Source organism: Babesia bovis, chromosome 3 (assembly GCF_000165395.2).
Source record: "Babesia bovis T2Bo chromosome 3, whole genome shotgun sequence".
Lineage (NCBI taxonomy): Eukaryota > Apicomplexa > Aconoidasida > Piroplasmida > Babesiidae > Babesia > Babesia bovis.
In genome coordinates, this window is record NC_010575.1 from 1,926,847 (window position 1) to 1,948,131 (window position 21,285).

Genomic DNA, 21,285 nt, shown 5'->3' on the forward strand with positions numbered 1-21,285 from the left:
TTTAGATATCTATACACACATGTATCATGTGAATGTTCGCTAAGATGTGGCAGCAGTCCCTTGGAGAATCCGGAAACTCTTGAGGTACTGGCCACTCTCCAAAGAAGTCATACCATGGGCAGTAGAACCGTTGAAGGAATCCTGACTGCCAAGAATCTCTATTTCAACCTCGCCACCAAGCTCACCCAAGTGGCCTGAATGTATAGCCGCTTGGCAAACAGAAGATATTGGGTTGTAAATTCCTTTTAAGCTATAAGACAGTAGTTGTGTGACTTACCTGTACCATACACTGTCGTAGGACGCTGTTCCTGGCAACCAGGAGGACACCTTAGCAACATACGGGTACCAGTGTGCATTTTCAGCATGAATATACCAGTATCTGGACGATTTTGTCACCATATGTATTAAACATACCCATACATGTTAAAGAGAGCACCCTTGGAGCGCGGGATACTGAGAATGATCGCATCTCTGGATGGTTCCACTTTGTACTTACAATCCCTATCTATAGTGAAAGTAAACGATAACGCCGCCTACCGTAATGACCCATACAGTAATCGTAACTCTCTTTACCGTGCATAATGGTCACAATTGCTTCACCACCTTCATGAGGAATGGCTCCAGCATGAATTGCAGCCTTGCATATAGACGAATCTGATGTGTAGACCTTACTACCCTTTAATGTCAATAATGGGTCCGTGCAACTGCGACTGCAGCTCACAAGAAACTGGTCACCAGTGGCACCGTTAAAACGCTCGTCTTCTAACGTGTCATGGCATCCCAAATGAATGGCGGGATTTGTTGGACCGTTATGTAATACACTCTCACGTCCAGGTGAGCGCATTTTAACACACTTGCTAAGACACAAATTACCTTCAACTGTCATACGAGTTGAAGAATGACGTGAGTATATGCGATTCCCTTCAATCGACTGAAGCATCCTGTTGTGATGTTGCACTTGATTCGGAGACATCAAATAGTCAAACACCTCAACCGAAAGAATTTGACCAACAAAGAAATCTGAATCGGTCTCAGCAGATTTGCCCAAAATAAGGTCACCCTGTGTATATATAGATCCTTCCAAGATTAACATACCTGTAGATTAAAATTGAAATCTGTATTTCTGCTGGCTATAAGATTGCCATCAGCAAAAAACCCAAGGTCACGAGTTAAACTGTAATACACTATCGTTAAATTAGTACGACCTGAACACAATATAAATCCTTTAACGTAACATACGCCCTATCTTAGGAAAATAAGACGTCTTAAACAACTCAGGGCGACAGTTTTCCTCAATAATTACCTCGCCAGTGTTATCAATGGCACACGTGAGACCGCCACAACCTTGAAATGAAAAAATCGTACTCCACTTACCAGAGAGCTCTGCATAAAGTAAGGGTCATAAAGGAAATACTCACCAGTTGGATTCATTTGGACACTAAACGTAAAATCACGTAAAGTCTTCATCTTCTCAGCATTCGGAAAATTGGCAAGACTAACAAAGTCAAGTGCGGACCCATTGAAACCCTTCCATCCCAACTCTGGGAACCACCTAACTTTGGGTGGTGTGGGAGTTGCATCAGAACTTGTAATGGGTTTCAAGTCATACGGTGTAGCAGAATCACGACTAGGCTTTAACTGCATAGCCATTATATGCCGTGTGGCCCGAGAAACCAAAAAGGCACCCGCCTCAAACTCTGATACTATCTTGTGAGCACCAAGGCTAGTCACACCATTCATAACTGAACCGTAAAAAGTGGGCTGTGTAATGGCACGTATTACAACGATTTCACCACCGTTGTCATCAATCACGCCTACGTGAATTGCAGCCTTGCATATAGAGGAGTCCTCAGTATATATATACGTGCCTTTAAGACTAGAAGGGTCACCCCTAAACATGGTGTTATGCTCAGTCTACGCAACCTACTTGCATCCGGATGGACACATTGCTATAGCAAATTCGCCATGCTTCATTTGTAGTTCAGCATGGGATGATAAAGTGTCATAGCAGGTCAAGTTTAACGTGCGAGGTAGCTTCTTCATCTCGGGACTATAGGGCTCCACACGACGCTTGTTCCTAAACTCGCTAGGATCTCCATTGCCGGAACATGAAAGTATAACATCCTGCTCGTGAGTACAGTAAATGTCATCTGTTGATTCGTGAGGACATTGGCCCAACGCACGTTCGAGACCTAATGAAATATTAACCATAACCACATGAACGCACCAGTACAACGAAAGTCCACCGCAGATATCTTGCTGGTCAACGGAGCGCACAGATTTACACCATGGACATCAGAACAGTCATGACCAACCATGCCGCCATTCTTAAGACCGGTGTAACCCATCTCCTGGCAAGCAATCATAGCGGCCGTCTTGTCCCACGATTCATTGCAAACAGAGCCGAACCCTTTGTTGTAAAATTCTAGGCGCCCAGTGCCGGTACTCGTAGGTGACCCAGAGGAATCCACAAGTCGCAAAGTACCAAAACCGACGCCGTCATGAGACATAGAGTTAGTGCATTTCACAACAACGTCGTCACGATGAGCAAGACAGTCAACAGTCGCTTCTTCAATAATGCAGCTAGAAATATCATCTTCAGTGCCCATACACTACAGTTTTTGTAAACCAGGAGGCAAACATACCATCAAACCTGCGTAAGACACTGGATAACCACGAGGAACACATAAATTCTGATCGTTCACATTGGAGCAGTTCTCCAAAATATGAATGCCGCGCTTGAATCCTACAACGAATATAACAACCACAGCCAAACATACCAAGCTTACGACATACCAAGTTAGCAGCAGCCTCATTAAAAGCACCGAATTTACCCTTGTTACAAACAGTTCCCCATTTGCCGTTCTTTAATACTTCTAAACGTCCAAATGATGACAATTTGCCAAAAGCTGTAATACAATGTGGTGGTAGAAGTATGTAAACATACCATCAACCAATCGAACGCTGGAGTCAATACTGTCGATGCTGTTGTTTAAAAACGTGTAGAAAGAATAATAAGGTTTCTCAAATGATGGCTCATAATCATGCGATTCAACGTGAGTATCAGGATTAGTGATGCCAAAGTATTGCTTCAAAGGACCCACTATGGATAGAACTACTTCACCGCCTGCTCTTATTGAATCCATAGTAAAATCGCGTACCTGAAGGCGTCAAGACACCATCAAACATAGCAGATGCACAAATGGATGATGAGGAGTGGTGTAATGAAGAACCCATTACGTGAGCCAAGGGAGATACCTGACAATTCATAGGGCACCTCACGGTGATATTAAACGGCTTCCTTACAGACCTGCGGAGAGTTATTTCATATTAATGAAAACATACATGGAATATATGTCTATAGCGCGAGTGTGGCATTGAATATCCATTGGCGTAGTTTCATTAAAATTGGATACGCTGGTGCCCTCCGTAGTGGCAATCTCAACAGAAGATTCATAAGGCGCACCCACCCAACGCTTAACTTGGAATGATTTCACCGAATCATTAGCACTAGTAATACGAACGTCTTCACAGTACCAAGGGTCAGACTCGGCAGAGTTGAACAGCAAGATACCATTGACATCTCCAACGTCAGCAGCTTCAACAACAAAGGTTAAATAAGAACCACTATAGAAATTGGTACCAAGGATTTTAGTATTACTCTTGCCTAAGGGACCCAGAAGCATTACAGATACCTTCCCGGAAGTTCCTGAACCTTTGTGGCTCCCCGTCTGTATACTGATTGTGTATATCTTGTTACCGGATAAAAGGTAACGCGGAAGATCACCATTAACTTCCGCTGAACCGTCAGCTATGCAGTCAAATATCCAATATTTGGAACCACGGAAGACGGTTATACGTTCGCAAGACCAGTCAGAACTTCCAGAATCTAATTCTATAGCACGTGGGTCACCAATGTCAATGCGCTCAACACTTAACCTACAAGAAATTTCAGAGTGGTTACTTGTAAACATACCGAGTGTGAGTACCATCGGAAGATGCGATAGTTATTGGCTTTGTCTCTCGACCATCACCTAGGATTTTGATACGTACGTCAGCACTAATATCATATTATTCAATAGAAAACATAGCATACCTCACGCTGATATCGTCCAGTCGAAGAGGTACCACCTCAATAGTGTATCTAACGAGCGTGTCTCCATCTGAATGTAATGTAACAGGCTACACAATAGGAATGAAAGTGCATACAGACTTTAACAATATTCATACCTGGTAAACATTGCTCATAATGAGGTTGTAAACCGACAGTGGCAACTTTGCACCACTCTTCGGCAATTACTAGCTGCGTTGAAAGAAATGCGATAAGAATATACGTTAACAATGTTGTTCTTCCATCCTGACGACGACTACACATGTGTAACACACCGACCATAGTGTGATACACAACATATCATCCAACATTAATGTGTTTCATGACCATTCCGGTAAATTTGTGTTTATTATTTAGTTGGCAAAAGAATTTCCACAAACACCCCCAATGATGTCGTTTTGATACACACAAAATCTAGTGCCTAGTTCCGTAATATACGTTCAACATGTTGCTACACATAATTCTAATTCGAGTTTCAATTACATTAAACGTGCGATTGTTTCGTTCTAAGTGATTTTTAATTAGACGGAGTGTGTTTCAATCCTCTTCGTATGCTGCGACCCCGACCAAACAATGTGCTCTCGTCAACTGCTTCGTAATCTGTCCGTTGTGCACATATTTTTTATAATAACATACCGGCATATAGCTGCCCACATGCGGCGTCGATGCTTTGTCCAAAGTGATTTCTGAATAGAGGTTAACAAGGAAATGGATTCCATACCTGAATGAAAAGGATATCTTGCTCTTTTTGAGTATAGCCTTGGTATTGTTAATCGATTATAATCAACATACCTTGAAAGTGTCAATGACGTTATCTTCTGTTCGTTCAAATTTACATATAGATTTTACTGTAAGGTTGTCTAGTTCGCGATCATCAGCACTAACCCGTATTATAAGGTATAAGGTTTACGTGGTATAAATATCGAATCTCGTCGGGTCGATTACTAATTACTTTAACTAGCTCTTCCGCATGTTCACGTGTATCGTTCTCACCTTTGATGAGAATGTATGATATCCAAATACGTTTTCCGGTTAAACGAATGCGCTCGTCCAATAATTCAAATACGTCCCTAAATGGATACAACTGGTTAACCGGGACTAGCTTGTTGCGCTGATCTGTGAAAGGCGAATGCATTGAGAAAGCAAGGTTTACCTGGAAATGATAGATTACAACAGAAAAAAACATACATGAGGATGGTCGCGGTTTAATTTTTTCAAACCAGGTAGTATCCCGACTGTGGATATGTTAAGCCTTCGCGATGACATAGCAAATAAATCGTTATCACTTAGTATGTTAATTGCACGGAATACGTTAGGATTTGATAAGGGTTCGCCCATACCTGCGTCATATGAGTCAAATATATAGGGGTTGTTATTAGACAACTAGAGCTTATATAAACGTAACGGGTTTCGTATCGATAACAAACAGTAAAACCCACCCATAAACGATATGCTGTCTATTTGGTGACCATTTTGTCGAAAATAAAGAACTTGATCAGTTATTTCGTCGACAGACAAATTACGTTTCAGACCAATCCTGCCTGTTGCGCAAAAGGCACATGCATAGGCGCAACCAACCTGCTATATGTAAAAGGCAAATATACTAACATACTTGACTTGATATGCAAAGAGATTTATGTGTTGGAAAACTCAGCAATACAGCCTCAACCTTGCTTTTATCGCGGTTTTCAAACAGAACCTTACAAGCACGATCAGACTTCGTGCTTGTAGTAGGCTTTAAAGACAATAATGATCCGCCAAAATGGTCATGAAGTTCTTCACGCACATGCTTCGGTATATGATACATTTCAAGATAATTAGACGACTTGGCACTGTAAACCGAACGGAGAATCTGCGATAGTCGGTAACCCGCAGCATTGCTTCGTTGCAAAACAGACCGTATACCATTGTAACGTGCTGATCGTTCAATGGCCGGGTGTACCATGGTTATACAAATCAGTCATACTAACATTTTCTTTACGTGAGATAGTGAACTGAGCACAGTCCCATTGTCTAAGAAGGCAATTAACTCCAAAAAAACAATTATAAGACAATATATAACTACATAGCTACAAAGTAAACATTAAAATATAGTAAACAGCACTCACAAGACTTAAATTTTAAGCCGAAAGCGACAAGACATGGATACCGACGGGGTCACCGAAGACGTGGTAAGGCGCCAGAAATTTCAAGAAGAATAAGGTCCAATTATGAACATACAAGTTGCGGTCATATAATTATTCATTAGTGAACATATCACCCTTGTGGGATCGACTGTTATAAATTAAAGTGAATTATATCCACCTCAAATCCTGGTGTGTAGAACCGAGTATACTGTACTCTAAAATATATTGAAGAAGCAATGTACCATATGTGAAGCCTAGATTTAAATCATATTCCACCCTGAGCGACTCTGGTACATCATTTGAGACAAAGTGCGCCTGAAAACGATAGCGTGCATTGACGCATCGCGGCCCAATAAGACCTATTGGAACGTGATAAGCATACTAATTTTACTATTGCCTGTAGCGTATAGGTACCAATAAATATATTCTTTACCTAACGGCTACGTAGTAGTGTGCGTTCAACTACCTTCTATGTGGATCAGGTAAGTGTGTATCCCCGAACCGTTGCGTTCCAAGCGAAGGCACATTGTTCCAATCAATTTGCTGGAAATATAATGGTTGTATATTTATTTTAAAAAGCTGAAATATCCCTTGGTGGTATTAACTTTGTTGTGAAGAGTCAATTGTGTTTCTTGCTATAGTGTTTTCGCCTCTGTAGTTCCTCTAGAGGAATGTGATTTTTTCATTACATAGTGACGTGCCTGATGTTTAAACGTGTTTTATAAAGTGCAGGATACACTGAGCGCGCACAAAATGATTTGGTTCACTACAAGAAAGGACCATCTTGACGATGGTATCCCTCCTAGCAGGGCACCATCCGTCACCTTCAACTTCCTTTTCAACAACACCCTAAGGATGGGATTCGGAATGCAACTCATCGGTTTCGTTGGCATGAATCTTGTCTACTTTGCTTACGGCGGAAAGGGACTCTTCACGTACGATATTGCTGGACTACCTGAAGCCAGCAGGCTCGATGAGGGTTTCCGTGGACACATCACTACATTTTCCATGATTTACATGTTGGGATCTCTTAGTTTGATGTGCTTCCAAGTTCTGTTGGCTGATGACACATGCTGGGCTAGAGGTTATCGCTCTGGTTCTAAGATCTTAAGGCTGGCTACCTTCCTCGATGCCATCAGCTCAACCATGCAGTTCATCTTCTATTTGTACATTTCCAAGTTCTACACCGAAAGATGGTTCGTGCATCTAAATGAAGGTAGCTCGGAACTCGTATTCTTTGTTTTTACTAGAATTTCTCACGCATTCGCATGTTTCTTGTACGGTCTCGCATGCTACCTTCTTGAAGTCTACCACGACGAAGGTGCCGGTGACCTACATGCCTACCTCAACGGTGTTTGCTTCGTTTTGACGGGTTGTGCTGGTAAGTGGTTCAATAAATGTATCTGTATTCGTTCAGAACTCATGGTCCTCATCTTCCAAAAGGGAATGCTTGCCACTCCACTACTTTTGATTACCTTGGCAGCTGCTACTCTCTGGGCAGTTTACTTCGAGCCTGAAGTTACCTTCGTATCACCCGCTCTGCAAGAAACCGAGCTGACCAATGATGTGGAACACCAAGTAGAAAAATTCACCAGGCTTACTCCCAGCAGCCAAATCCAGTTATACTGAACATAGTACATATCTGTAACAACCAAAACACCTAAACAGTGTGTATTATCTACATCCGTGTATTATGGTGATGCGTATGGTGAAAACACAATCTGGTTATAAGCGCAAAATTTTTTATCATAATTTGCTTCAAATGGAAAAGAGTATATATGTTGAACATCCATTAATGCAAATATTGAAAAAAAGTCCGATAATGTTATGGAACAAAGCCTGGCAATGCTACTGAACGACTTCTTATTTTTTGTTTCTAAAAGCGTCTATATATTATGTCTCTTATTGAGAATGTAATATAGTTGATGCTATGTATATCAATGTTTCATGAAACTTTCAACTGATCTATTACATCAATAAGGAGTGTTCTAAAAAAAATTCAAAAACAACGTTACCTTCCTACGCAGACATCAATGAGAGTTTTTGTAACATATATTAGTAAATAAAAAGCAATGTGACGTTTAAAATGAGGCCCACCTATTAATTAGGAATTTCGATTTCGACGATTTATCCCACGAAGTACCAGGGTCATCATAAGTCAATTGAGGACAATCATTAGCTTGTTATTAATGTTGACATGAATATTATACCCTATTTTCATCGTTGTATAGTTTTCGTGCTGCACTAGATAGAGTAACATACGCCCGCTCGAATGCATGAGTTAGCTTTATCAGGTTTGCTAATTCATTATACGTCATTTCAATGCATTGCACAGGAATGTTATTTTGACTTTTCCACACTGTATCACGTTAGCGGCGGACTCTCTGTGATCCACCGTACTCTATAAGCACTGGTTAGCAACTATTCTATCTGACCAAATGAACGCTTTAATACATATGGCGCCTTTTTTGGCTTGTATTCTAACTTTGTTTTCAATTGTCCCGCAAACAGAAAGTGTCACATTAGATCTTAGTTTGACTGCTTTCCCGGATGTGATTGAGTGTTACCATGGAACATTCTTAAATTGCGGCGTCTACAGATTTTTTCGTACAAGAAGTGGCATAATATCCATGATAAAATATGGTTCTACTCTCCTTGATGGACCTGTATACGATCTGATATATGGTTTGAAGGAAGTCATTGTACAAGATTATAAGAGGGATGGAATTCATATGGTAACGGTTCACCTCTGCTTCGAAAATAATACTCCGCTACAAACTCAGTATTTAAAGGTGGTAAATGGAACTTTCATAACTTCCACCAAGGATATTTTGCATTCACTAATAAATGGCCCTATATTGTTGTCACTAAATCTTCGCGAAGGTTCCGTACATCCATTTATCACAATGCATCAATCTTCAGGTTTCTATAATGGGTTTCAATGGTCCCTACTGCCATCCACACATCATAAGGCATATGAACTGCCAGAATTACACATAAGGGTTAACATGGGACTCTTCTTCATATCACCAATATTTATTGTAGATAAAGAACACACCTTTCCTAATCCACCGCCAACATGTTTAAGTGCTCCTATTACAAAGTTTTTTGTTTCCAGCAAAGATAACTCCATGGTGTTGTGGCTTAAACGTAATCGACGCAGCAAACCATTGGCTATAAGGCTCCCTTCTACCATTGATGGCGTGTTTAGGCCTAAGAATATTTTGCTGATACCTCAGAACATTAGCTATTTAGAGATTGGATATAAACCATCAAGAGATAATGAAATTACTATTGATATTTCTAAAACGGAATCCACTATTTCATCTCTTATCATTTTGTCCAACCTACTAAGGGGAGATTGGTATTACAGTCAGTACACCATAGTCCCAATAGAAGCGCATGAGTATAATATGGTCAACGTAATAAATTCCATTAAACGCTGTGATATATATAAATCGACGGAATCGGAATCTGTAAGCCACATAGAGCTATTTGACAATTATATTAACGGATGGCAATATGTCGTAGTAAACATGAGTGTTATAGATGGAACAAATATTACTGAGAAGAAAAAGGTGTATATGCGCCATTTTGATGAACGAGGTGATAAATATATGGATTTAGACGTGTTGGGTATACATACATATTTGGATATCTTATATAATATACAGACTATAGACCCTGAACTGTACAGCAGACCAGGATATACTACATCGTCTTATGGTCCTTCGATTTAAATTCTATTCAGATTAAACATAATTTTAAAATGCGGATATCATTATGGTTCCGCATGGTAGATATATGTATACAAACATCAATTTTATGAAAGCAACAAAATATTGAATATTCATTACTCTCGATATGGCATAACCGTTTGAAACAATTTCATTGAACTACTGATCAGTGTTCGTAATGCAGCATTTATCGTGCTCATATTTTACATATATTTAGAAAAAGTAAGAATCTTCTTCCGTTTTCGTTCCCCATTAAATTTCTCGAAATCTCGTTAACTTCCACAACTTATTCTACATGAATCTTTGACTTAACCTCTAACGGAATCCAATCTTTAATCATACGTCTAATATTGCGTTATGGTGATCTAAACTACGAAGTGAGGCATTTCTCGTATACGGATGTTGTTAGCTTATTCATGTGGAAAGACAAATTAATTGAATAACTGGGTAGACATAACATTTGTAAAAATTAAATACATCCAGAAGGCTCACCACATATTGTGTTGTCTGGTAAATTCGAAATTGATCATTTTAAATTTCTATAAAGAATACTGTTATTGAGTTGAATCAGTTTGTAAATATTAAAATAAACAACTTGCAGTATTTCAGAAGTGGACAATATGTTGGTAAAATTTTCCAGTATAGATATTCCAAGCATTGATAATGTAAGTGCAAGTGCTTTGCAATGATTGGGTTGTATGTTAGAACCATGTTTTGACATCTTTCTTTCCACATATACATACTCTAACAACGTAATCGAGATGTATATGTTTTCTATATAATAGTTACAACAAATGTCTTATACTTTTTGTTTTGATAATAATGTAGGGTGAACCAAAGGACATACCATATACGGACCGACATACACAAAAAGTATTCGCAATGGTCATAAAGCAACCGTTTACTCATATAGTAACTTATGAAAATGATACTGATAAAAATTAGAGTTAAAATTAGAAACGGAAAGGTACCCACGAATTTCTTTCATGCGATAATAAAAACTATTAGTTCCCAACACTGTTAAGAAATACATCACCTTTTCAATTGATGGCTAACAGGTAATAAAAATTGAAGGATCGAACAAAATATAGAAATGTGGTGCGCTATGCAATTTTGGATTTTATTGAGAATGAGTATATACAGAGTAATAACTATGTCATATCATCTTGTTAGTGAAACAGTATATCTTAATCGTCACTACTGCGATTATTGATATCATTTGTCATTAACACGTTGGTACTGTTGAGATAACAATGTTGGAAAGCAAAGATCACGTAAATGGCCAAATTAGGTTACATTTATAGACAGACCGGGCGTGAGTAGTAGCATTGTGATGTTTAAAATGTTGCCTTTTTTGATGCTAAAAGAGCATTACCAGACATCTGAGCATTGGAAGGCGTTACATCATCTTGGTCTTGATCTACCTCACTCATGACAACGTTAGCTTGACCTTCGTGTTCCTCATACACATATATAACTATTTTAGATCCTTGTACTGCCATAAGCATAAATGTAGGGATGGCATTAGGAGCCCACGGTTGAAATGCTCCAGTTGCCGATCCGGGGTTGACTAAGATCTTTCCAGATATCTTTGACACATCACTGATATGAGTATGCCCATAGACAAGCACATCTACATCCCTATTTTTGGCGTATTCGTAGACGGCATTCTTGTCTCCCCAAGACGGCAGCTGGTATCCGTTAATAAGACCTATTTTAAAATTCCCTATAGCTAATAAAGATACACATCATGAGTTACTCACCGACATGTATTATTAATTCTTCCGGTAATGTAGTATCTTGATCGAAATCCCCTTTGACCATGTGTAAGTTTGGCGATATTCCCAGAAGAAGATCCTTCATCTGCTGTGACCCTACATTTCCAGTGCATAATACTTGTTTTATCTTGTCGGTATTGAGCAGATCTCTAAAACATTGAGGTAGGTCAAGCGCGCGTTGTGGGACGTGGAGGTCTCCTACGAGCATTAGAAGCTCTCCTAAATCTCCACCTCCATTAGACATATTGTAGTAGTGACTCTGTGATTACATGAGGAACATATGCCTCGTGAATGTAGAGTGATTTTAATCTATATCCGTTTTACGTGGGGGATGCAAGTCTATTGGTGTGATTAATAAAATATTAGATATCTACTTCATTAAGTGCAGGAACTAATGGCTGCAATTCAGCCTCAGTGGTGTGTAAAGAAATCAGAGGTGATAAAGAATGAACTTGCTTACCTTGTTTCCTCGGCGACGTCTTTTTATCAGACTTTATTTTAATTTGGGCGTTGCTGTCGACCGTTATCCTATATTTTATTCCAGGGATATAATCCTTAGAAATTACGAAATCTGCCAGTTGATCATCCAAATGTGTGGTAATTAAACGTCTTATAGGGCGTGCTCCTCCTGTTGCATCTCTTGGTAGTTTCATTATATGATCAATGAAAGAATCATCAACTACTACATCGATTCCTGCATCTTTTGCTCTTTTTAATGTAGCTTCTATCATCAGTTTTGCAATTTGCTTCATCTGCTGCTCGTTCAGTGGCCTAAACAGGATAACATCATCAATTCTGTCTATTAGCTCTGGTTTGAATGTTGACTTTAGTTCATCGCATACTTGTTTCTTTGCTTTTTCATAGTCTGTCTGTTTATCATTTAACACATCTTCTATGTTAAAGCCGAATGTATGTATGCCACGTACCGCCTTTTCTATGATATGGGATCCCACGTTGCTTGTCATGATAATAATTGTATTTTTGAAGGATACTGTTTGGTTCTTTGAGTCAGTGAGTTTTCCATCTTCGAGTATTTGTAACAGTATATTCAGGACATTTCTATGTGCCTTTTCAATTTCATCGAACATTACAACTGAGTATGGGTTTTTGCGCAGCTTCTCTGTAAGCTGGCCTCCAGAATCATGTCCTTTATATCCGGGTGGACTTCCTAGTATCCTGCTAATGCTATGAGGCTCATTATACTCAGACATATCGAGTTTGATGAGATTATCTTCCGTAAACATCAATTTAGTCAAAGTCTTAGCAATTTCAGACTTCCCTACACCAGGGGGTCCACAAAATAGGAAGCTACCGATCGGTCTTTCTGGATTTTTAATATTAGTTTTTGCTCTCCTTATCGCCTTTGCTATATTCTTCACAGCTTCTTCATGACCAACAACTGACTTATGAAGCTCTTGCTCAAGATTTCTTATAGCTTCAATTTCACCTTGTGTTAGTTTCTTCAGGGGTACTCCCGTCCAATTGGATACTACCTCTGCTACATGCTCTGTATTAACTTCACACAGTGTCTCTGTACTATCTGAATCCCATGAAGCGTTTGATGTATATTCCGTATCATAATTTTCTTCACTGATCATATCAGTGGCGGGGAAATTAATGGATCCATCTATATGATATCCTTTGTACGTCTGTGATGGCATTTTAGCTACATCTGTAACAGAGTCAACTCCAATGTTAGCTTCAGAATGTTGCGTGCTAACCTTAGATGAATGAACATCGGATTCTATAGCTTCATTATTGGCATTTTTAGCGAAGTTACTTGTTAGGACATCGTATACACCACGCTCTTTTAATGGATTAACCGCATGTTTCCACTCTACCTTTAGTTGTTCATAGAACCTGATTTTTGCTAACGATCCTGCTTCATCTAGTATATCTATGGCTTTATCCGGTAGATATCTTTCAGGTATAAACTGCTTAGAGTACTTTAGAGCCGCTGCCACGGCGTCCATGTTATATTTCACATTGTGGAACCTGCCACATGCTTCTGCAGTTGCGTTTAAAATAATTTGTGTATCTTTATCGCTTGGTTCTTTAACGTGTATGGGTTGGAATCTACGACACAATGCAGCATCTTTTTCAAAATGCTTTTGATACTCCTTGGGGGTTGTGATTGCTATGCACTGTATTTCTCCTCTCGCCAGTGTGGGTTTAAGCAGGTTTGCGGCATCTAGTGCTCCCTCTCCTGCTCCAGCTCCTACTAACATATGTGCTTCATCGATAACAAGGATGATGTTTTTTGCATTCTTGATTTCCTCTATTAACCTTGTTAACCTTTCTTCGAATTGTCCTCGAAATCTAGCTCCTGCAACTAAAAGACCAACATCAAGTTGCCTTAAACGTTTATTCAGCATTTTTTCCAGGACGTGCCCTTCACGTAATTGCATTGCTATGCCTTCTACTACTGCTGTTTTGCCTACACCAGGTTCTCCGATGAGTATAGGATTTCTTTTGTATTTTCTACATAGCGTGCGAATAGATCGATCAATTTCAGAATCTCTACAAAGTACTTTCTGTAATTTACCTTCTTCTGCTTTTCGTGTAATATCAATAGTAAATGCATTTAGAGGAGATACTTGATATGTATCTCTCAAGATATCTTCAGATCGTCCCGGAGTCGGTATATATGTGTATTGACTCAGTGCTTGTTTCCATGTATCCGTTGGCATTTCTTCAGCTGGCTTTTCCTTTTCTTCGGCTATGTATTTAAGTGTTAAATTTCTCATAGCATCTATGTTTACCGTTAGCGCATCAAGTATTTGTCTAAACGTATAACTATGAGTTCCTAGCATTCCTAATAGAATGTGTTCAGTTTCTAGTGTTTTATTGCCCATGCTCTCAGCTTCTATAGATGACAACTGCAGCGCATTTTTAGATTCTTGTGAAAATATCAAATTATAATCTTCATTTTTATCATCAGGGGCTACCAATTATGATTTGTTTTACTGCAAACTTACGTATTGTATTATCTTCCAGATTGTCTATTACATCCCTGAGTTTCTTGGATGTTACACCAAAATGGCTCAGGACATTGCTGGCTATACCTCTTTGTACAGCCACCAGTCCTAGGAGAATATGTTTTATTTCGATTTGTTTAACAGCTCCTCTTTTTGCTTCTTCTTGTGACAACATCAGCACTTTAACAGCGTCATCACTGAAATTGTTAAAATTAAGAGATATTTGCTGATCTTCCGGCAATTCGTTGCCAGTTGATTCTCCAGAAGCGTAACATCTTTGCCGATGAAACTTGTTACCCTGTCTGTTGTCTATATTGTGATATTTTTCAATCAAAGGGTGTAATCTAAACGCATCTACGTCAGTTGAGCATTTTTTGTATGTGAAGATAATGGCTACATTGATTACCGTGGCAAACGTTGTAAAAGTTGTTCCCATTACGCGCAGTCTGCCAAAAACTTTGACCAACAAAAGTTTCAACGATTCCACAGCAATGCGTTTCTAATAAATAAACAAGTTACATGCCACCATTTTAAAATATTGAAAATAATTTTTCAATATATATATTAGGTTTATAGGGTATGCCTGCACATTTTAAAGCTGTCATAGTGATTAGCCGGTTTGTGGAGTTTGAAGATTCTTCCTAATTTTCATTAGTAAAGGTGTATCTTTTATTGGTTTTTGGAGTAGATTCTCAGCTTGCTTGACTTCGTCGTTATAAAAGTATGCCATAATTGCATAAGCGAGTGTGTCGCCGCTTAGGGCAAAACCATTGGTAACTTCTCTTGTCTGCTTGCACACATTTTCTATTTCTAGGTAAAGTGATACCATTATATCCCATTCCTCTGCAGTAGCACATACGGCAAGGACGGTATTGTACATTTCAATGGATTTGTATTTATTGTGTTCATTAGCTCTTCTTAGCAATTGTAATGCTATTTTCCATTCTCCTGTTTGCTCACATGCTTCTGCTGCTGCGATAAACGGTAAATATGAGTCTTTCAACATTTTTGCTAACTCCATGGCATTTATTATTTCCATTGCGTTTTTATAATGTCCCGTTTTAGCATATGACTCCAGTACAATTTGGTATATGTTTTGGTCGATATCAGTTGCATTTTGCCTCATATTTTGGTATATTGATTCAATTTGGTTATATTTTCTTGTCATGAACAAAGTTGTCAAGAGAAGTTTGTATTGATATGGAGTCATTGTATTTCCTTCTTCTAAGTATTCGGCATACAGTTCCAATGCATCATTACTATTACCCATAGCGTTAAAAAGCTCTAATACATGGGTTATAAGATCCGTATTAGTTTTGTATATTTTGGAGCTTCGTAACTCTTTATACATTTTCAATGCATCATCATACATGTGTGCTTTTGAGCAAGCTTCAATAGCTTTGATATAATCTTGTATTTGTAAGAATGTATCTCCATCTTGTGCGATTTTATCTAGACCTTTCATGTCGTTAAAGACGCTAAGGCATTCTATGGCTTTCCCTTCTTTTGCCAGTGGAGTCATTAGTGCTCGCATAACACCGTGGTCTACTGGATGCTTATTTCTTATCATTTCCTCATATAAATCGAGTGCATCTTTTGTGTATCCGCATTTAGCGCATGTTACAATTGCCAGTTTATAGCTAACTCCATCTATAACATTTTCCTTCTTACGCATATCGTCCATGACAGCCAACGTTAAGCTTGCATTAGCATTTCTTTCAGCTGCTGATAGCACTGAATTGTATGCTATAGTTTGTGGCGACACCGCTGTGATTTATGTTGTTTACTTTATATCAACTTACTGCAATATGGTGATGTTTGTAACGTTTCTATACACTTTACAAAGTTTATGCCCAGTGTAGTATCCATTGCCAATGCTGCTTTCATTTTAATGATATCCTCTTCTGTAACTCTCCCAGGCTTAGCCTCTTCTAAGTCTTCGTTTTCAGGGACTACACTATCTGTATGATTTGTAATAAAATTTAATATTTCGTACCATTTTTTTGCGATATGGCTGTGTCTTCATTAAGTCCCACTACATTGGCCACAAGATCACTACAGATACTGTTTTCATAATCATGAGGTTTCCCCGTATCTGGTTGATTGGCAGCGTAATGTCTGGTCCAATGTCCATGACTTCCATCATGTGATTCACTCAAATATAACACAAAATGCGTAACACCATTATCGTCGCCGACTACATTAATAGAATCTGTCACATTGGTGTAAGGTGATCTAGCTCTACCATTTCCTTGTACAACGTACGTACCAATGAATGATGGATTAACTGACCTTCCCGTTCGATCAGTATGCAAAACCCGAGGTAGAACAACTGTATCGTTACCAATGTTGTAGTATCTTACCCATCTCTTTGCATTATGTACTGCCAATACAGCGTACAGTTCTAAGTTTCTCTTTTGTGTTGCGAGCCGATGACAGCCTATTATCCATATTAACAGCAATGTGGAGATCAAATATTTGAGAATACCGTGGCATTGGTTAGGTCTACGACGGCACATTATACTTCAGCTTTTGTCTTTAACATTTGAGCTGCAACATGGAAGAATCCATTCACACATTTATTATTTTATCATATTATATTTCATTTATTCCCTATACTTATCAATAGAGATAATCTTCGGTTATGCATATTATTTATTTATTCCGATATATTAAAATGTGTATCTATGGTATTAGATGGATATAAGTCTATCATCCCATTCTACGGTGTTGTATATTCCTATACATATTTAACATATTATTTCCATATACATACCATCATTTATCATATCCAGAAGAACTGGATTTTCCAGTGCGGCTGCGACCCTTTCCTTGTCCAACAATTGCTTGTTAATAGCGTCTTCTGTATTATGAGTTCCTGTAAATTGTCAAACAAACACAATATAGCTACCTTCTGTTATTTGCACGTCGATTTTGAAGTGAAGCGGCAAGCTTTGTTGCAGCTTAACATAGATCATAAGACCGATAATGGTTGCCTGAAATTATTGTTGTCATATCAAAGCAACACTTACTTGAGAGCAATGCGGAACAGTTGGTGTGAACTTAACGGTTACGATAGCATTCTCTTGATCTATATCTATATTTTCCGGTTCAACTATTTTGAGTGATTCCAGTGTGTAGGAGTATTCTGGATCCTTGATGTTCCTAATGATATTGAATATTTCCTAAAATAAATGATTGTGTCCAAAATATATCTTACTGTGACTTCAAATTCATCATATGTTGAGGTTGGTTGAAATATATTGTTTGTTGGTTTTGTTTCGCTATTGGCTGTTTCCTGTTTATCAATTATCAGTTTTGTGTCAATATAAAACAATGACTTTGCATCTTCATTTTCTAATAATCGTTCTTTCGGCTGTGTAGTCGATAGTGTCTTTGTCGACTTGTATATGATTGGATTAGCGTTATCCATTTGTTTCGTTTATTATTGATGTATAGTCGCATTACACATCGTTGTTAATTGAATTGGGCAAATGTATAATACTATGCAATTTGAAATGTATGTTGATTTTGCTACAACGGGGCTTACTCCTGAATCAGGATATATTGAGACACTATTTCAGAATATTAACATGCGTGATCATGTTATAACTACAATTGGACGCTACTACGTTTCTTGATGTGTAGGAAGTGTTGTTTATCTGTTTCCAGGTATTTCAACTATCCTTTGATTTCTTGATTCCGGAGCTGTCTAGTGAGTACAGTAGCACACCTAAGGAACATATGACAGACGATATCATCTTGCTTGTGTTCATTGCTTGTGACGAATCTGTATAAGCGAATAGGAAGTGGCTTCCTACAACCACCACAACAATTCTTACAGCCTTTAGGACTCCACAGCAGACAGATCCAGCTTCCTTGATGATATAGTAGTATACTGATGACCTGAAGAAGTTGGACACGAAAAGTACCACGAGTAGGGTGACTACTGCCTGGGACAGATATATATCAATTATATGAACCTACCGATAGATCGAACGGGTTAACACCCCCTTTTGTATTGAACAGCACGTGCCTCTGCGGTATTGTGAATACCAAGGACCAAATGACAAAAATGGTTAAGGATATAATGCCCATCATAGACACTAGGTTAGGTCCTTCAATTTTCTTTTTCCTGAGTATGTCCTCGCTGATGATCGAGTTTAATGCGTTTACGAATGCCGCTGTTACTACTAGCACGAATCCGATACACTGCAGTGCTGTAATTTCATTCATTTGTGTAAATCCGCTAACGGCAATTGATCCTGATATAAGTGACAATGATGCCCAGGTAACCAAGGTGATATCTTTATTCAGGATTAGCTTAGACAGTACTGCTAGAAACATCGTGTTTGTGCTGCCTGCAATGGTGTATATTGAAGGTCCACACCAAATTAATCCAGCCTTTTCTATTACTTGGTGCAATATGTCCATACCGGATAGCATGAATGGATACTTCCACGACTCCTCCCATATACTTTTCTTTGTAGGGTATGTACCGACACATATCATCGCAAGATAGGTGGGAATTAAAAATGTATAGCTCCCTGTAGGAGCACCTCCTTTTTGTCTAAGAAGGCATATTAAAAGTGGCTGTGCTGAATTAGTAATGACAAATATAACCATGTATAATAGCAAATCTACATTGAATGGAAATAACCTATATCGTGTTTTACAGAACGATTTATCCTCATCATTGCCATTGTCTTGTAGCATTTCTTTTTTATCACCAGCAGATTCTGTGATCGATATTTCATAATCCGTATCACATTCTGCGTCATAAGGCAGCGATACCGTCATTAATCTATCACCGTTCTCCGTTACTTCATTTGTCGTCCTGACGACGTTTTGCGATACGGTGTTCTCAGTGGAAGCGGTTTCCATTGATCTTATATTGTTTAAGTTATTTCTTTTGACCAATGATATATTCTGTAGATTGACGACTTGTGGATTCTCGTTATATGGGTTTGTGTAACCTTCCGATATTAAATAAAAATTGTAATCTTCTTCAATCTGCAGGTGTTGTTTGTCACTATCCATTCTTCACATGTAACACATATAGCATTTAATTGTGGAATCTTAGCACCGCTCGTCCGTCCATATATATTATCACTTTTTATTGACCGATAATTACGTTGTAAAAAATTGCTTCTGTTTATTAGCGTCTTTTGATTATTAAATAAGAAATAATTACTTGATTTTTACGTATTATTAATGGGAATTTATAAAATCGTCAGACAATATTCCACTATCCCCATGGTGCTAATTGTCTATATAACATATCAGGTATTTTTTGAGTGATAAGCGGCATATATTTCATGAAATATATAAACAAACCAGTTTGGAACATCTTTCAGTGTATTGGGTATCATTACAAGCTGATTTACTTGTCATACTCAATGGTCGCTAGCGTCAGTTGTTTGGATAAAACCGTGTCTATTCAACATAGACACTGTCAATATTATGTTATATATCGCTATTATATATATACAGTGTCTTCTATAGAAAAACTTGTACTTTTGTTATTTTTACGATGTGTAGAATAGACATTAATTGTTAGGTTAGGAACATTACTCAATACAACGATTTAGGGCTTTACTGTGGCTTAAATGCCGAGTGTATTGCAACTATTCCTGTTGTGAGGTTGCGGTAAGCGACCATTGTGTAGTTCAATTTAATAAGGAGATCTGCAAATTCCTCCTGTGTCGGGAAGCTCCTAATCGAGTCTACTAGGTATTGATAAGCGGCTCTATCATTAGCCACGTAATGTCCCAGAGTGGGTATAACAATTTCTGAATACCGGTCATATATTGCTGCTGGGAGATCATTTTCGCAATGGCTAAATTCCAATACCATAAGCCTTCCACCAGGTTTCAGGACTCTATAACATTCTTTTAAACCCTGTTCCCTATCACTAAAGTTACGTACACCGAATGCACATGTGATAATGTCATATGTATTATCCTCCATTGGCAAACATTCAGCTGATGCGTTTATCCAAGAAACATAATTGCTGTATCCTAGATTGATAGCTTTATTTCTACCTATATCTGTCATTTCAACAGATGGATCTACTACTGTTATTTCCGGTTTAATCCTATATCTGGGATTGTGTATTATAAATCCACTTGCGTCTTTCATTTTAATGTTTTTCATCTTATCCAAGATTCTGAAAGCGATATCTCCGGTACCTCCAGCAAGATCCATTATTTTAACATTTGTATCTCCATCATATGTATTTCCTTCTAAGGTTGCGTTTGCGATATTTTTGTTGATGTCACTGAATAAGGTTATCGTTTCTTTGACGAAAATATCCTTCCATATGCGGTGTATTCCTAGACTCATTAGATCATTCATGAGATCATATTTATTTGCCACCTTGCTAAATATACCTCTTATGAATGATGTATCGTAGACAGTTGCATGACGCCTCCATTCTGTATGGATAGATTTCAGCGTCTTTTGCGGTACCACATTCGGTAAAATATTTCCAGTTCTGTACATTACATTTTTGATAAACGTCATTTTATTTAGAGAGATTTAATTTACTGTAAG

At 38.4% G+C, this 21,285-nt stretch overlaps 10 protein-coding genes across 10 annotated transcripts; 2 read left to right on the forward strand and 8 right to left on the reverse strand.

The window, feature by feature from the left end:
* Window positions 1-4: 4 nt before the first annotated feature.
* BBOV_III008930 (LCCL domain containing protein) lies at window positions 5-4,445 on the reverse strand. Its single transcript, XM_051767699.1, has 17 exons — window positions 4,231-4,445; window positions 4,097-4,163; window positions 3,977-4,060; window positions 3,346-3,939; window positions 3,162-3,310; window positions 2,948-3,127; window positions 2,781-2,909; window positions 2,646-2,746; window positions 2,228-2,612; window positions 1,928-2,192; window positions 1,419-1,891; window positions 1,240-1,383; window positions 1,096-1,205; window positions 538-1,060; window positions 415-501; window positions 278-379; window positions 5-242 (listed from the first exon to the last, which is right to left on the reverse strand). The coding sequence occupies exons 1-17, from the start codon at window positions 4,391-4,393 to the stop codon at window positions 40-42; spliced, it is 3,759 nt and encodes a 1,252-aa protein (XP_051623516.1). The 5' UTR covers window positions 4,394-4,445; the 3' UTR covers window positions 5-39.
* Window positions 4,446-4,598: 153 nt separating this feature from the next.
* On the reverse strand, window positions 4,599-6,221 carry BBOV_III008940 (putative 23S rRNA (adenine(2503)-C(2))-methyltransferase). The gene is made up of 8 exons (XM_051767815.1): window positions 5,724-6,221; window positions 5,551-5,689; window positions 5,300-5,451; window positions 4,997-5,264; window positions 4,904-4,959; window positions 4,833-4,870; window positions 4,748-4,797; window positions 4,599-4,711 (listed from the first exon to the last, which is right to left on the reverse strand). The coding sequence occupies exons 1-8, from the start codon at window positions 6,054-6,056 to the stop codon at window positions 4,629-4,631; spliced, it is 1,119 nt and encodes a 372-aa protein (XP_051623517.1). The 5' UTR covers window positions 6,057-6,221; the 3' UTR covers window positions 4,599-4,628.
* Window positions 6,222-6,616: 395 nt separating this feature from the next.
* BBOV_III008950 (uncharacterized protein) lies at window positions 6,617-8,003 on the forward strand. The gene is made up of 3 exons (XM_001611970.2): window positions 6,617-6,719; window positions 6,970-7,618; window positions 7,655-8,003. Exons 2-3 carry the CDS (start codon window positions 6,991-6,993, stop codon window positions 7,864-7,866), a joined length of 840 nt encoding a protein of 279 aa, XP_001612020.1. The 5' UTR covers window positions 6,617-6,719; window positions 6,970-6,990; the 3' UTR covers window positions 7,867-8,003.
* A 647-nt stretch (window positions 8,004-8,650) lies between these two features.
* On the forward strand, window positions 8,651-10,002 carry BBOV_III008960 (uncharacterized protein). Its single transcript, XM_001611971.2, has one exon. The coding sequence runs from the start codon at window positions 8,676-8,678 to the stop codon at window positions 9,975-9,977; it is 1,302 nt and encodes a 433-aa protein (XP_001612021.1). The 5' UTR covers window positions 8,651-8,675; the 3' UTR covers window positions 9,978-10,002.
* Window positions 10,003-11,236: 1,234 nt separating this feature from the next.
* Window positions 11,237-12,046, reverse strand: BBOV_III008970 (putative vacuolar protein sorting protein 29). The gene is made up of 2 exons (XM_001611972.2): window positions 11,738-12,046; window positions 11,237-11,700 (listed from the first exon to the last, which is right to left on the reverse strand). Exons 1-2 carry the CDS (start codon window positions 11,994-11,996, stop codon window positions 11,312-11,314), a joined length of 648 nt encoding a protein of 215 aa, XP_001612022.1. The 5' UTR covers window positions 11,997-12,046; the 3' UTR covers window positions 11,237-11,311.
* A 53-nt stretch (window positions 12,047-12,099) lies between these two features.
* Window positions 12,100-15,171, reverse strand: BBOV_III008980 (Clp amino terminal domain containing protein). The gene is made up of 2 exons (XM_001611973.2): window positions 14,731-15,171; window positions 12,100-14,696 (listed from the first exon to the last, which is right to left on the reverse strand). The coding sequence occupies exons 1-2, from the start codon at window positions 15,164-15,166 to the stop codon at window positions 12,115-12,117; spliced, it is 3,018 nt and encodes a 1,005-aa protein (XP_001612023.1). The 5' UTR covers window positions 15,167-15,171; the 3' UTR covers window positions 12,100-12,114.
* A 154-nt stretch (window positions 15,172-15,325) lies between these two features.
* On the reverse strand, window positions 15,326-17,296 carry BBOV_III008990 (pentatricopeptide repeat domain containing protein). Its single transcript, XM_001611974.2, has 3 exons — window positions 16,727-17,296; window positions 16,533-16,691; window positions 15,326-16,497 (listed from the first exon to the last, which is right to left on the reverse strand). The coding sequence occupies exons 1-3, from the start codon at window positions 17,247-17,249 to the stop codon at window positions 15,341-15,343; spliced, it is 1,839 nt and encodes a 612-aa protein (XP_001612024.2). The 5' UTR covers window positions 17,250-17,296; the 3' UTR covers window positions 15,326-15,340.
* Window positions 17,297-17,388: 92 nt separating this feature from the next.
* Window positions 17,389-18,183, reverse strand: BBOV_III009000 (Protein AE7). Its single transcript, XM_001611975.2, has 5 exons — window positions 17,951-18,183; window positions 17,763-17,915; window positions 17,642-17,726; window positions 17,507-17,608; window positions 17,389-17,470 (listed from the first exon to the last, which is right to left on the reverse strand). Exons 1-5 carry the CDS (start codon window positions 18,161-18,163, stop codon window positions 17,424-17,426), a joined length of 600 nt encoding a protein of 199 aa, XP_001612025.1. The 5' UTR covers window positions 18,164-18,183; the 3' UTR covers window positions 17,389-17,423.
* A 118-nt stretch (window positions 18,184-18,301) lies between these two features.
* Window positions 18,302-19,949, reverse strand: BBOV_III009010 (Triose-phosphate Transporter family protein). The gene is made up of 2 exons (XM_001611976.2): window positions 18,718-19,949; window positions 18,302-18,683 (listed from the first exon to the last, which is right to left on the reverse strand). Exons 1-2 carry the CDS (start codon window positions 19,768-19,770, stop codon window positions 18,408-18,410), a joined length of 1,329 nt encoding a protein of 442 aa, XP_001612026.2. The 5' UTR covers window positions 19,771-19,949; the 3' UTR covers window positions 18,302-18,407.
* Window positions 19,950-20,252: 303 nt separating this feature from the next.
* Window positions 20,253-21,280, reverse strand: BBOV_III009020 (ubiquinone/menaquinone biosynthesis methyltransferases family protein). Its single transcript, XM_001611977.2, has one exon. The coding sequence runs from the start codon at window positions 21,253-21,255 to the stop codon at window positions 20,326-20,328; it is 930 nt and encodes a 309-aa protein (XP_001612027.1). The 5' UTR covers window positions 21,256-21,280; the 3' UTR covers window positions 20,253-20,325.
* Window positions 21,281-21,285: the final 5 nt, after the last annotated feature.